The 15,586-nt window shown below is 39.2% G+C and overlaps 1 protein-coding gene across 5 annotated transcripts in view; it reads left to right on the top strand.

Moving 5' to 3' along the window:
* Positions 1-15,586, top strand: part of LOC308695939 (NACHT, LRR and PYD domains-containing protein 1 homolog) — a 45,225-nt gene that overhangs the window by 7,518 nt on the left and 22,121 nt on the right. For 3 of the 5 annotated variants that reach the window (XR_014030767.1, XM_081374212.1, XM_081374211.1), the window contains exons 1-3: positions 5,383-5,513; positions 6,389-6,429; positions 15,355-15,400. Coding sequence is in view for 4 of the 5 variants with exons in the window: in XM_081374212.1 (XP_081230338.1) it covers positions 5,459-5,513; positions 6,389-6,429; positions 15,355-15,400 (142 nt within the window). In the remaining variant the exon portion in view is untranslated. Of the gene's footprint in view, positions 1-883; positions 892-5,382; positions 5,514-6,388; positions 6,430-15,354; positions 15,401-15,586 lie in introns of those variants that run through there. The other 2 variants (XM_081374214.1, XM_081374213.1) reach the window with 2 other exon arrangements.

The following is a 15,586-nucleotide window of genomic DNA, read 5'->3' as shown; positions in this document are numbered from 1 at the left end:
GTTGTTCAAATCATCAAATCACATAGCACCTGTTAACTGTTAACTTTAATTAGCACTGATTAGCACCATGTCGGAGCAACCAGAGTTTTTAATTGTCTTTTTTCATGCTGTTTCAAACTGAAAAAATAAAATTAAAAATAAGAACTAATCTGAACTAAGAACTTTGTTTCTCATCTAAGGAAGTTAATGTTATTGTACTTTCAAGAATAGCATGCATGTAAGCATCTTTATTAAAGTGAATTAGTGTGAATCTTTTTCACGCATAAATCTTACGGCGACAACAACCTTTTAAGCATGAACATAAACATAGCATTGTAAAAATTATTTTATTTTTTTTGTATATAAAAAACATTTTCTGTTTTTTTTTTCGATTACAGCCAACGCCATGACTGCTTCTTTCTTCTTCCATTCATAGAAATAAGGAAATTAACCCACTTTTTCTTTGATTATGGTGGGGAGGGGAAATGGATATGTAAAATAGAGCAACGTCATGCACAATAATTTGCACTAGTCATAATGACGTTTGAGATATCTTTAACTTTCATTCTGCCTAGTCAAAACTGAATTACAGATATCTGCAATTGTCATTTAAGATGTGTGACGAGTTGAATGTCATTTTCAATGACGTCATTGCAGATATCTGTAATTCAGTTTTGCCTAGTATTTTTGATTACTTCTGACCAAGGCTGTATCTCAATATTAGAAATTTATATAATATTTTTAATCTTACAGTTAAATCCGGTCTCTAGTTCATAAACGCCAGAGGAGAACTGGCCCCCGACTGAGCCTGGGTTCTCCCAAGGTTTTTTTTCTCCTTTAGGTCACCTGATGGAGTTTTTCGGTTCCTTGCCACTGTTGCCTTTGGCTTGCTCAGTTGGGGATATTTTGGGGGTATTTAATTTTAAACAAACCTTGTTGTATTATTTTAATTTAATACTGTGAAGCTGCTTTGAGACAATCTGTATTGTGAAAAGTGCTATACAAATACACTTGACTTGACTTGACATATGATGTCGAAATAACGAGATATTGTGTTGAAATAACAGTATTAATAATAATAAATCTTTAATAATATTTGATTGAATGCTGAATGTTGTTCAATTTAATAAAATTAATACTTTAATTGTGATCATTAAAATAATTGAATATTAAGTGGCCAATTTTTGATAATTTATTAAAAGTATTTATATATAATATATCTAGCACCCCCTCAGCACATGTAAAAAAATATATATATATATCTGGTGCCGCCCCTGGTTATAACGGCCCACGTGTTAAAAATGTGTTGTGTCAAAATTGCATATCCCAAGCAATGAAATAGGGGAAGGCTGCACTGAATGCTCAGGGCAGACACAACGCAATAGAAAGGGTTTAATACAGTGTCAACAGCATAGCGGTGACAGTTGCAAAGCACAACACATTCTGTCCAATAAGGTTACTACTGGGCTACACATGGGAAAAACCTGTGGGAGAGACAGAGCCCTCAAAACCAGGGCTAAATCTCACTGCGGTACAGAAGGCGGCCGTAAAGGGCATAATCTCCTGGCTCCCTTGAGAAAACTGATCACCAAAGTGTGGTTACCGATCGACTGTCCGTCGACCGGGGAATGAAACGCAGCAATAGCGGCCACATACACCTTCAGTGTGGATGGCAAACTCCTGTTATCCATCCTGTGCTGAAGGAAGCGCAGAATATCCGACACGGAACAGCTCCCCGGGTCGATACGGACATACTGGCACCATTTAGAGAAAACTCCCCCATTTGAAAGCGTTTAAATGCCTAGTAGACGGGGCGCGCGTCTCAGATATATAGTTCTTAGCACTCGCTGATGCAGAGTGTCCCGCCCTTTCAGAGGCCCCCGCAGTGGCCACACATGAAGGTTCCACAGCCCGGGGCTGGGGTGCCATATTGTGCCATTCGCCTGAGACAATAAGTCCCTCCTGAGAGGAATTTCCCATGGGGAGCCCACCAATAATTCTCTCATGTCCACGAACCAGGGCTGGTTCGGCCAGTTCGGAGCTACGAGGATCACAGACGCTTTCTCTTCCCTGATTTTGCATAACACCGTAGGCAGAATCTTCACCGGAGGGAAGGCGTAAAGCCTGGCTTTCGTCCAGCGCGTCCAGAGTGTCCCCCGCCAGAGGGGAGCGAGACAGCGAGAAGAACGCCTGACAGTGTGTGTTCTCGCTCGTGGCGAACAGACTTCTGCCCTCCCGAATTGGTCCCAAATCATTTGTACCGAACCAGGGTGAAGCCTTCACTCTCCTTGAGGAATCCCGTTCCTCGATAGCATATCCGCCCCGCAGTTCAAGACACCGGGAAAGTGCGTTGCTCTTACGGAGAGAAAGTGCCGGACTGCCCACAGCAGGAGACTCACCGCCTGCTTGAATAGGGCTCTCGAGTGCACGCCGCCTTGGCGATTTATGTACGAGACCACAGACGTGTTGTCGGTCCGAATCAGTAGATGTTGCTGTTCCAACTGCGGCCGAAAGGCTTCGAGGGCTAGGGACACCGCCTTCAATTTTAGGCGGTTTATATGCCACTTCCTCTGTGGCTCTGACCACAGACCTGAGACAGGCATGCCCATGCATACTGCTCCCCAACCTGAGGTTGACGCATCCGTCAAGACCGTGGTGCGTTGCGTCACGATGCCCATAGAGACTCCTGAGCTGAATAACTCCGCTTGTGGCCGGAAGACCACGCCCTCGGAGGGACTCGAGTTTTCAGCCAGAACTGTAGTGGTTGCATATGTAGCAGACCTAGATGACACACTGATGAGGCTGCTGCCATCAGTCTGACTTGGTTGCAGTCTGACTCGGTGTGAACATGCTTTTCTGCTTGTTTACGCGCAGTCCCAGCGTATCCAGGTGGCAAAGCAACGCTTCCACATGACCGATTAGCACCTCCCTCGAGTGGGCTAGAATCAGCCAGTCGTCCAGATAGTTTAGGATGCGCATCCCGCTCGATCTGAGGGGAGAAAGCGCCGCGTTTACACACTTCGAAAAGGTGCGGGGGGCTAGAGCCAATCTGAACGGGAGTACTGAGTACTGATAAGCTGTGCCCTCGAACGCAAATCTCAGAAAGCGCCTGTGGCGCGGCACTATTTGGATATGAAAGTACGCGTCTTTTAGATCCACCGAAGGGAACCAATCCCCGGGGCGAACCTGTGCCAGGATTTGCTTCAGAGTTGTCATTCTGAACGCGCACTTGTGAAGCGCTCGGTTGATGGATTTCAGGTCCAGAATCGGACAGAGACCCCCCCCCCCCTTTTTTTTGGTACTACAAAGCTGTAGAACCCGGTCTCCCGCTCGTTCGGGGGGACCAGATCTATCGCTCCTTTCTCGAGCAAACTTTGAACTACCTGTCTCAGAACGGGAGCGTTTTGGGGCAAAGTTAATGACAGGACTACGCCATTGAAGCGGGGTGGTCTGCGTCTGAACTGAAGCGAATACCCGTGCCGAATTATGCCTAGCACCCATGGTTAAATGCCCTGAATAGTTTCCCACTCGTCCAGAAAGTGACTCAGTGGGCCCGCTAATTCTGCGGTTATAGCCGCTACCGGTGCAGTGCTTAGGCCGGAGCCCCACTCCCGCAAGGCTGATAGCTCTGGCGGCGGGAGTGTGGCTCGCGGCGGGCTGCATGTGGTGTTGGCAGTCTCGCGCCCACGAGATGCCATTATAGTTACCAACTGTGACTCTGCGCTGTTCTGAGGCAGGGCGTGTGACACAGTGTGAGGTACAAGAGGAAGAAAAAGCTCTCTTTGTGAAGGGATACATTAGGGCTGAACGATATTCTGTTTTAACATCGACATCGCGATGTGCGCATGAGCGATAGTCGCATCGCCGGAACATGCGATGTGAAGGGTAGTAGCACTCATGGTGTATTATTAAGAGAACGGTAGCACACAGTAAACACGAGTTTGTTGTATGGCTTGTTGCTGCGGTGACATTTGCACGTTCTGCGTTCCTGCACAGTGATTGGTTCACTGTGCCGCTGCTCACCGCTCACAGCCAACATTCACTGCCAATCCTATAGCTTAAAATGGGCGACGAAGAGGATGCGCTGCAAAAAAATTATGATTTCGTACCAAAAAGTAAAAGTCAAAATCAGCTATTTGGGACTATTTCAGCTACAAAAAGGAGGATGTTGACCAAAAAGAGGTACTTTGCCTGGAGTGTTATAAAGTTGTGGATGGTTGTCTTTTATTTTTCGTGTTTGTATTTATGAGGAAAAAACAATGTTACGTGAGAGTTCTCCATTACGGACGCGACCGCTCTGAAAGCGGCACTAAAAGACTGCTTTAAAACTTTCACAGAGACCTCAAACAGAAAGCACAAAGCCTTTCTTTAAAGCGAATTTCGTTTTGTATTAATTGTATCTTAATTTTAATCAGTGTTTCATTATCCAATTTCCTGGATTTAATAAATAAAAAGTAAATATAGCGGACGCTAATCACAACACGGAGGCGCCAGCGCCTGAGCTATCAAACATCCATGAACCGAAACTCAGTGTAGGCTATAAGGTAGCTTACTCGCCTCACACACCAAAAAAAAAAAAAGAAATATATCTATTATCTACAGAAATCTCTACTTTTAAACAGAACCATTCAAAACAAAATAAAACTGTAATCCATATGAAATGTGCATTTCTCTCCAGCACGTTCACTACTGCGATCGCGAGTCAGTATCGAGAGAGAATACGATTTTTTTTACTTATTTTTTTTAATTATAGCCTAATGAACAAACAAACAAACATCTGTTGAGATCGCCGCCACGTTGGATTGCATAGAACATTCACCGAATTCTTACAGAAATATGTTCTAATTTTGGAATAAAATAATAAGTGACCTTTTTGTCACTTGTAATGAAGCTTGCTTATTAGTGAAATTATGAATATCATGGAATGGTAATTATTGACTTTAGCCTGGATTGATGGCTCGCAATATATATCATTGGGAAAAAAATATCGCAATGTAATTTTTTTCCAATATCGTGCAGCCCTAGGATACATTTTGTTTTTATTTGAACAGAATAAACAACATTCACAACTGACATGCATTTGTCGCACGATGGAACATGAGGGACTTGATGCATGAGAGCACGGCGCTTGGGGGCGGGTCCTCCCTCGCGCTCTTTCTCCCTCTTGCCCACTCCGTCAGGAAGACGGCTTGGATGTAGAGGGGGACATGTTGACCTTCCCTTCCCAGGTGCCTGTGAAGGACCACCAGGAATCCCATGGAGCGGCCAACAGCCTGCGTGCTCCGTTTGGTGGCCGCTGGCACGAGGTCTGTTGCCGAGCGAAGATCCCGGATGACGTTAGCGTCTACAGAGGCGACGCCATCCAGGGACTTAAGCAGCTTCGCCTGGAACACCTGCAAGATAGCCATGGTATGGAGAGCTGAGACTGCCTCTCCCGCTGCTCCGTAGGCTTTATCAGCCTGGTGGGCCGTGAATCTACATGGCTTGGACGGCAAGCTACGGTCCGAACCCAGTGCAGAAGTCGACAAGCACCGGTGGGTGGCGACTGTCTTCTTGATGGGGGGCATGCGCACGTAACCGTGGGCTTCCGCCTCGTCGACGTGTGCAAACATGGCTTGAGTGGCAGAGTGGGTGCGCGCCGACTGGGGAGCAGCCCACGATCTAACCACATGTTCGTGGACGTCCGGGAAAAACGGGGTCCCCCTCTTCGTCGAAGTAGTTAAATATGATCGAGTAGCACACTTCGATTTAAGCGTGAAGAAAGAGATTTTGACGTAATTGTCGCGCACATGCAATTTATACTGCCAGCGGGCTTGTCAGTATTTGCATATTTTGCATCAATTGGCCAGCTGTTTTCATTTATAGGCCCCACAATGACACTTGATATCCTACTCAACTTGATTGAATTGAACTCAAATGCTGAATTTGCTGTAGCTTGACACTTTTCAATGCTGTTCTCAGTCCAGCTGACCTGAGTGTGTCTTATAAATCCTTTTTCTCAGAAAATATCATGCTGTGGTCAGATTCAGATTCAGATTTAGAATCAGATGATGAGCCCTTTAAGGCAAAATACTATAGGAGACCAATCTTAATGGGTAAATTTAAGAGGGTATGGATGGAATATTTACATTACACAACTGTAAGACAATTCACGTAAATATGATAATATCCCATAGAGGAAAGCATGTGCTTCTGTTTCAGAAAGATAATTGACCATAATAGATATATTAAATCATATCAGTAGTATAGATATATATCATAATAGAGTAAATGACAGAATTTTTATTTTTTGGTGAACTATTCCTTTAAGCTCATTTCAGACTTTCTACTAAACCCATAATAGATTGTCTTCATACTGCTTTATAATTCATCCTTAGTCCATCTGACATGAACTTTAATTGTTTTCTAGGTCGGCGATCCGGATTGATGTCAGCCATGGACCCCTCTGATGTAAGTAAAAAGGGATTTTTTGTTGTATGTTTGGTGTAATGACATATACACTGAGGCCATAAGGTCTCTTCATTTTTAACCAGCGTTTTGTGTGTATCTCTGTTTTTTGAAACCGCAACTGTCACAAATGTGGGGATATCGATACTGGAAATTTATTTGGACAGTACTGATGGGAAAAAAGTGATTATAATTTAACAAATAACTATAAAAATCTGAAATCTTTTAATCAACATAAATTTGTCTTCTGTTGAAAAAAGTAAACTTCTACTTGTATTTCCCCTTTTTGACATTTTATAAAGTTGTCTGACAGTCTCTTAAAGGGATAGTTCGGCCAAAAATGATATTTAACCCATGATTTACTCACCCTCAAGCCGTTTGAGATGCATATGTCAATCTTTTTTCAGACGAACACATTTTCATTTATTTTAGAAAATGTCTTGGATCTTTCAGTGGTTATAGTGTGAAGTTATGGGGTCCACCTCCTTTAAGTCCCAAAATGTGCATGCATGCTTCACAAAAGTAATCCATCCGGCTCCAGGGGGATAAACGAAGGCCTTCTGAGGGTAATCTGTGCGGTTTTGTAGTAAAAATATACATATTTAAAACTTTATAAACGAAAATAACTGGCTTCCGGTAACGGTCGATGCGCGTTCACGGAGATGGATGCTGGCGTATGACGTAGCGTAGGAAGCGTCGTGACGTAGAACGAACGTAGAGTTTTGTTCTGCTCTGCTCTCTGGCTGCGCTGTCACCTTCGTTCTACGTCACGACGCTTCCTACCCTATGTTCTACGTCATACGCCAGCATCCATCTCCATGAACGCGCGTCGACCGCTACCGGAAGCCAGTTATTTTCGTTTATAAAGTTTTAAATATGTATATTTTTACGACAAAACCGCACGGATTACCCTGTGAAGGATGCATGCACATTTTGGGACTTGAAGGAGGTGGACCCCATAACTTCACACTATAACCACTGAAAGATCCAAGACATTTTCTAAAATAACTGAAAATGTGTTCGTCTGAAAAAAGATTGACATATGCATCTCGAACGGCTTGAGGGTGAGAAAATCATTGGTTAAATATCATTTTTGCCTGAACTATCCCTTTAAATCAGCTTGGAGACATTTTTGGCCCATTATTTCATACAGAATCTTTTTAATTGTGATATTGTAGAGTTTCTTAAATGTATGGCCCACCTGAAAGTCCTGCCACAGCAGTTCAGTTGGATTGAGATCTGGGGCCTTATGTTTAAAACCTTCCGTAGATTTCATACTAAAAGTATACGTAGGCCTACACAGAAAAGCTAGATTTTGCGCCAGAACCTGCTCAAAATGACCTTTATAAAACTCAGTCAGTGGAAGATGTGCGTACATGCATCTCCTCCGAAATAACCATATATGGAACTTATAACGCCTCTTTTTGCTATGCATAACATCATTTGCATTTGATTTCAATGCATATTTCCATCCATGTGATAACATGTTTAACACAAGACATTAGGAAAATATCAAATTAGGACTATGTGCTGTCACATTACATTACTAAAAATCATGCAGTATTCTTGTCTTATTATCCAAAAAAATAAATCAAATACATTTCAGAGAGTAATTCTCAATATTTTTCACTGGCCAAATAGTAGGCTATTTTTAATTGCTTTAAGCAAATCAGATTTATGCAATTTTGCCTATAAGGTATACACATATATACTTATCTACAGGTAGCAGGTTTATATATTTTTTATGGAAACAGATAGACCTAATTTTTTTGCAGTGTAAATAATTGTCTGAATCAGCACGTCACTGTCACTGACAACATTTTAAAAATAAAACTGTTTTCTTCTAATTCTATCCTTCAAATACAATAGTATTTTTTATAATATTGGGAAGACCCCTAAACTGGTTATCATTATGCTAGGCACTATCTATCTGTGCCTGACACCAACACCTGCATGCAGCAGAGTTTTTAAAGCCTACTTTCATCAGACTTATTCAAAATGGACCATGTGATCAGCGAGCGAGTCCTTCAGTGTCTGTAATTATACGGTCTATATTGCCAAGCCATCTGCTTAGACGGAGTAAGTGCGCATTATTGATCATTATTCGCGTGAAAATATATTTTTTTGAACACCGGTTCTGCTATTTAGAACACAATTTAAAGCGGAATTATCATGCGCCAAGCAATCCTCGCTGTAGTTAAAACATTAAAATAGCATTCCACAGAAAAGGTGTTCAAAAGCAGCGTATCTACTACAAATATTTATATTTAACTTCATATAAAAATATGAATACATTATTAAAATATAACTTTGCGATAATGATTTCACAAAATTTCAGTACTCCATTAATGAGAGTGGAATATGTATATATGAAATGTGTATATCAGATGTAAAAAAGTTTAAATCAATCTGTTTACTTCATTACTTTGCCCACTCCAGTAAAAGAGTAAGTATCCACGGTCTAGAGTGTCCGTACAGTGCGCACATAGGCTATATATGCCGAGTTTATTTTTTATAAATCCCGATATGTGTGTGGAAATTTGCATACGCTTATATATCAGGTCCCTGGACTTTGACTCGGCAATCCACTTTCTTTTCTTTGGAACCATTCCTTGCAGGTTTTAGGGTTTTGTTAAAGTCTACTTTCTGCTTTTATTTTGAAAACCATGTCCCTGCATGGACATTTTTCAGAGGTCTAATGATTTACATATTATTCCATATATCTGGAAAAAATCAATTATTATACCAGTTCAAAAAAGACCTAGTCCTCAAGAGTATAACGACTATTGCCCCGTCGCCTTAACCTGCGTTGTGATGAAGTGTTTGGAGAGGATCATAGTTAGGACCATCTTGATCCTTATCAGTTTGCCTACCAAATCAACAGGAGCACTGATGACACTATCCTTACTGTGGTGCATCATGCTTTAAAACATCTAGATTCTAGAGGATCCTAAGGCTTAAGCTAGGTTGTTCTTTTTTGATTTGAGCTCTACTTTTAACTCTGCTAACTTTGTTACACAGAGTTAAGAACACAGTCTTGTAAATAATGTTAGAAAAACAGAGGAAATGATTTTTAGGGAACCATTCATCAATCATGATTAACAACGAGCCGATTAGATAGGTTGCTTCATACAAATACTTAGGGTTGCTTATTGATGATAAACTTTCATGTGAGGTGCATGTGGATAATCTGTGTCGAAAGGCGCAACAAAAAAATGACTTTTTATGTTTTGTGTTGTGTTGTGTGTTATGCTTGGCCCCCTCTTTTCTGCATGCTCATTGTTTCAGAGGTCATGTTCCTCATGTGGAATATTTTTTCAGATGTTGGCTTCATCCTTAATTGCTTAGGTTCCATTTAGACCAATTACATGATTTTGTTAACTGGTAATCCCAAATAAAATTTTAGGCACTTCAGTTATTATTAAATTATTACAGTTAAATTATTTCATTATAAGGCATTCTATCTGTTAATATCTGTGAAATGCCACTTCATCTCTATGACCTAATATGTTTGTATTTCACATCACTGTACTTCCGATTTCACATCATGTGTTTTCATCACTACAGTTTGGAAATGGAAGAAAGGTCATTTAACACTGTACAGTTCTTGTACTTTATCTGCTTAACATGTTCATAAAATCTGATTTCATGTGTTTTAATTCCATAATTCACCTACCAGTCTGCAAAAAGATTTTAGAATAATAATTTAAAAGCAAAAATGTACTAATAAATAGTATGGGAAGAGAATTTTCCAAGTGATTTTTCAAGTAGTTGTATAAATTTGAAATGTGAGTTTATACAGTGACACCGAACTCATATATACCAGAGGAGCCTGTGATCTATTGACAACATGTTTTAGAGTTTATAGTTTAAATCTTGAGTTGACTAAACAAAAAGTGATATAGTTTATTTAATATACAGTGCCCTCCACAATTAATGACACCCCTGGTAAATATGATCAAAACCGGCTGTAAAAAATAAATCTGCATTGTTTATCCTTTTGATCTTTCATTCAAAAAAATGTGCAAAATTCTAACCTTTCATTTAAAGCTCCAGTATGTGACTTTGGTATTTGACCACAAGAGGGCGCAGTTTCCAACAATAACAAAGGCGAAGCTTGATGACGCTATGAAGGAGGTGACGATGGGAGATGTGGTTTATAATGCGTTTTCACCATCTAGCGATATATCTAAATGGAATTAATGAATCATGATCACGGATGAGGTAATTTATTCGTTTTTGTATTACCTGTATGTCTTATCGTATTATTTTATGTCATCATAATTAATGAACTGCAAGGGACGTGAAATGTTATGCTATATTAGGCTATCCCGTTACAACATACAGCTATTTGTCAAATGATTTGTTTGGTTAATGTTGTGCAGTTTTACGTTTTTTATGGTTAATGCCGTGTTGTTTAACGTGTTCAAACCAATATCTAAAAGTAAATTTGAACGAACATTTGCAAGTAATGACTAAATATTTTTTTTAACATCATCTCCGATTGTAATTGTACTGCCATAATCTCGGTCACCACACGTGATAAAAAGCCTTACCAAAGTACAAAGAGCAATATAACTTTGTTTATAAGTGCTATTATTGACAGTTGCATGTCTTACCTGTCTCAATACACTCGCGAGAGAGTCTCTGACAAGTCCAGACGCGCAGCTCTCTCCATCTCGAAAACGCCTGCCGATATTTATCCGGGTTTTATTCCTCCGTTTGTCACACAGTCCGTGACTCCGCGTGTATCCGAATATGGACGCTTTCGTTTTGTTGGCACTTCAATACTCGCCAAAGAGTTCGTGATCCATAACAGCTATAACCATACAGTCTATGGCTATAACGCTTTAACCACCACTTCCGCATTTTACCATGCGATATTCCGGTGATGTGGGTCATATTTTTTATTTTATTCCTTTTTTTATTCTTTGTCAGATGTCTTTATTGTTTATTGTGATAAGAAAAAAACCTCAATAAAGTTGTAAAAAAAAAAAAAAAAAAAAAAATCCGGTGTGGTGGAATATCCTATCACATGGTCCACACCGGAAAGAAGGATAGAGAGAGCGGACATTGCGTCACTGAGGCGCGACATTTCTTTTCCGGGACGGCCAGTTATTTAAAATCGGAATTTCTCTGAAATAAAAAATCTTTGGAGACTTTTGAGATATTGTAAGTACATAACTGGAGGAAATATATCACACTGTGCAAGTTATTTTTGGAAATTTTATTACAAAATCCCTACATATTGGAGCTTTAAGTAAAAGAATTGAATGTGGGGGGGAAATCACATTATGAAATAAATGTTTTTCTCCAAAACACGTTGGCCACAATTATTGGCACCCTTTTATTAAATACTTTTTGCAATCTCCTTTTGACAAGATACCAGCTCTGAGTCTTCTCCTATAATGCCTGATGAGTTTGGAGAACACCTGACAAGAGATCAGAGACCATTCATCCATACAGAATCTCTCCAGATCCTTCAGATTCCCAGATCCATGTTTGTGCTTCTTCTCTTCAGTTCAGCCCACTCATCAGGTCAGGGGACTGGGATGGACATGGCAGAAGCTTCATTTTGTGCTCCGCAACAATTTTTTGTGTTGATTTTGATGTTTGTTTTGGATCGTTGTCCTGATAGAAGATCCAACCACGGCCCATTATAAGATTTCTAGCAGAAGGCGTCAGGTTTTGATTTTTTATCTGTTGATATTTGATAGAATCCACGATGCCATGTATCTGAATAAGAAGTCCAGGACCTCCAGCAGAAAAATATGCCCACAACATTAAAGATCCAATGCTATATTAAATTGTACACATGGGGTACTTTTTATCCTTGTGTGCACCAAACCCATCTAGCGTGTTTGCTGGCAAAAAGCTATTTTTTTAGTCTCATCTGACCACAGAACCCTGTGCCGTTTGAAGATCCAGTCATGTCTGACAATTAAATTAGCTGGAGTTTGTTTTTGGATGAGCGAGGAGGATTTTTCTTGAAACCCTCCCAAACAACGTGTGGGGATGTAGGGTTTTTTTTATTTTATTTTTTTGGCTTTCTGACCCCAAGACTCAACTAATCTCTGCAATTCTCCATCTGTGATCCTTGAAGAGTCTTTGGCCACTCAAACTTTCCTCCTCGCCGTGCATTAAGACAGTGTAGACTATGAAGGTAAAACAGTAGCAAAACTCGAGAGCATGTAAATGTGAATTTGAGAACTTGTACAATAAATATTCGTACTTGTACATGAACATTTACACTCACAGCTCCAATGTGAAAACCTGTAAAATAAAAATCTGAAGTTGAATGTTGAAATTTGCACTCGCAAACAATAGTCACAAACCTGTATTCTGAATCTGAAGCTGCAGACAAGTAGACACAAATGTGTAAAATGCCATTCACAGAAATACAACGACAGACACAAACTTGTAATATATATTTTGCGTTTAATCTTACGTTCACATTCGCGGTACTTCCTCAATTAAGCACTTGCAGCTTCTCAAATCTGTCACTGCAATTTCAAATTTCGCGCCTTGACTTTTGCTACTCTTTTCGCGACATATCAGGTGCAAAACTAACTTGTGCACTTAAAACTCAGAGGCGGTGAGAGGGAAAGGGGGGCGGGAGAAGGGGGGGTCAAAGGAGCCGTTTTATTGGTTGGCACCTAGCCAATGAAATGGGAGTTCGATGATGTCACGAAACCCGCGTGCACTGAAACACTAACATGGCTTAATGCATTAGACTGATATTAAAATAAATAAACGAAATTATCAAACTCAGTAGACACAATACTAATGCATACTACAGAAAAGCAGATGAGCACAGAATATGTCGTAAAACATATGACGTATGCCATATATATATATGCCCTATATATGGTATATATACCATATAGACTGTAAAAGAGTTTTGTGTGTCCAACAGTTAGGCTAGGGTGAATATTTAAAACATTTACATTTTTCCAAAGCGACTTACATTGCATATTAAGGTATACATTTTACATTCTTATCAGATAATTTAGGTGCATTTTCATATTGCAATGGAATTGGCACACACACACACACACACACACACACACATATATATATATGTATATATATATATATATATAGGCTATATATATATATATATATATATATATATATATATATATATATATATGAAGAGTTCAGATGCAAAAGCCTCTAAATGCCATTTGAAATTTTCTTATAGAATGATCATTTTTATCAAGCTTGTATATTTAAGTTCAGTAATTTCACTTAAATGATAATTAATAGGTAATCTTCACTGCCATTTAAGTGAAATTATTGAATTTAAATATATGAGCATCTGAACTCTTCATTTATTTATATATATATATATATATATATATATATATATATATATATATATATATATATATATATATATATATATATAAGCAAATGTGTGTTCAGTGCAAATAAACTTGCTGCCTAGTGTTTTATTAATAAAGTAACAAATTATGTGTTTTTTTTATTGTTTTTAATTTTTATTTTATAACTGTTGGTCCATTAAGCCTCATTAAGCGTTTTCTTGGGTTTCGAGGAAAACGTACAATTAAACGCGTTGCGTTCATATTCTGTGCTCAATTTTTTTCTGTATAGGCTATGCTTTATGGTGTTTCCTGTTTGGTCTTTTAATACCACTGTCTCAATTAAACGCGTTGCGTTCATATTCTGTTCATTGGTGAGGCATCGACCAATAAAATGACTTCATTCCGACCCCAGCCCCGCCCCCGACTCTGCTCTCGCAAGTCTGCATTTACAAGTGCACGAGTGAGTTTTGCTACAGGCATATCGCAAAAAGAGTAGCAAAAGTCAAAGCGCTAGGATTTGAAGTTGTACTGCCAGATATGAGAGGTTGTGAGTGCCGACTTGTGGTTGTACAACGAAACTGAACTAAAGCACAAAGATAAATGTGTAGTACACAATTGTGCCTGTCATTTTGTTTATGTAAATGACACTTTACACATTTGTAACTATTAATCTGCAACTTCGAATTCAAAACACAGGTGTTCTGAGTATTGTCTGTGTGTGCAAATCGATAGATGCAGCTTTTCACATCAGAGCTGCAAGTATAAATTTCAACTTACAAATACAAATATTAATTTTACAAGTTCTCACATTCAAATTAGCAAGCTCTCGAGTTTTGCTACTGTTTTACCTTCATAGTAGACACACATCCTCTTCCTGGCAGATTCGTAAGATCTTTAGTTGATTGGAACTTCTTAATTATTGCCCTGATGGTCAAAATGGGGATTTTCAATTCTTTAGCTATTGTCTTACAGCCACTTTCTATTTTGTGAAGCTCAATAATCTTTTGCTGCGCATCAGAACTATATTCTGTGGTTTTACTCATTGTGATGGATGATTAAGGGGATTTGGCCTTTGTGTTTCCTCATATTTAAACTCCTGTGAAACACGAAGTCATAGCTGAACAGTTTCATGTTCCTAGTCACCCTGGTGTGCTAAAAAAGGTAAATATTAATGGGAATATACTTCAGAGATATTTTACTTGTAAATATTTCTAGGGGTGCCAATAATTGTGGCCAACGTGATTTGGAGAAAAACATTTATTTCATAATGTGATTTCCCCCCACTTTCAATTCTTTTACTTCAATGAAAGTTTAGAATTTTGCAAATTTTTTGAATGAAAGATCAAAAGGATAAACGTGCAGATTTATTTTTTACAGCCAGTTTTGATCATATTTACCAGGGGTGCCATTAATTGTGGAGGGCACTGTATATTTAAAAATAACACCTTTGAGTTCATATTCTATAAATGGAAATCTAATTTAATAAATTTACAATATTTTATTAGTAAGTATAATGTAATCTTTTGTTATTTTCTGTTGATTACATGTGACAAGCTTTTAATCAATCTCAAGCTCATTTAATGAACTGGTTTTCCTGCAGGATAGTCCCTACTGTCCAACTCCAAGCAGCCTGTTTGAGTCCGAAGGTAGGCCTATATTTCAATTTACAAATTAGAACACTGCTCCGATTGGGAAAAAAAAAAATAGTACTTTTGGATGACCAATTGAAGAACACTGAACACCCAAAAGGCTTTGTTCACATTAGTGACTGTTGTGTATTGGGAGAGATGTATGTTTTCAGTAAGTGGTACAGCTTATTATCATTGACAGCA

Source organism: Scardinius erythrophthalmus (genome assembly GCF_964197995.2).
Source record: "Scardinius erythrophthalmus genome assembly, chromosome: 9".
NCBI classification, from domain to species: domain Eukaryota; kingdom Metazoa; phylum Chordata; class Actinopteri; order Cypriniformes; family Leuciscidae; genus Scardinius; species Scardinius erythrophthalmus.
The sequence above is the reverse complement of the archived record's forward strand: the minus strand, read 5'-3'. Positions and strand labels throughout refer to the sequence as shown.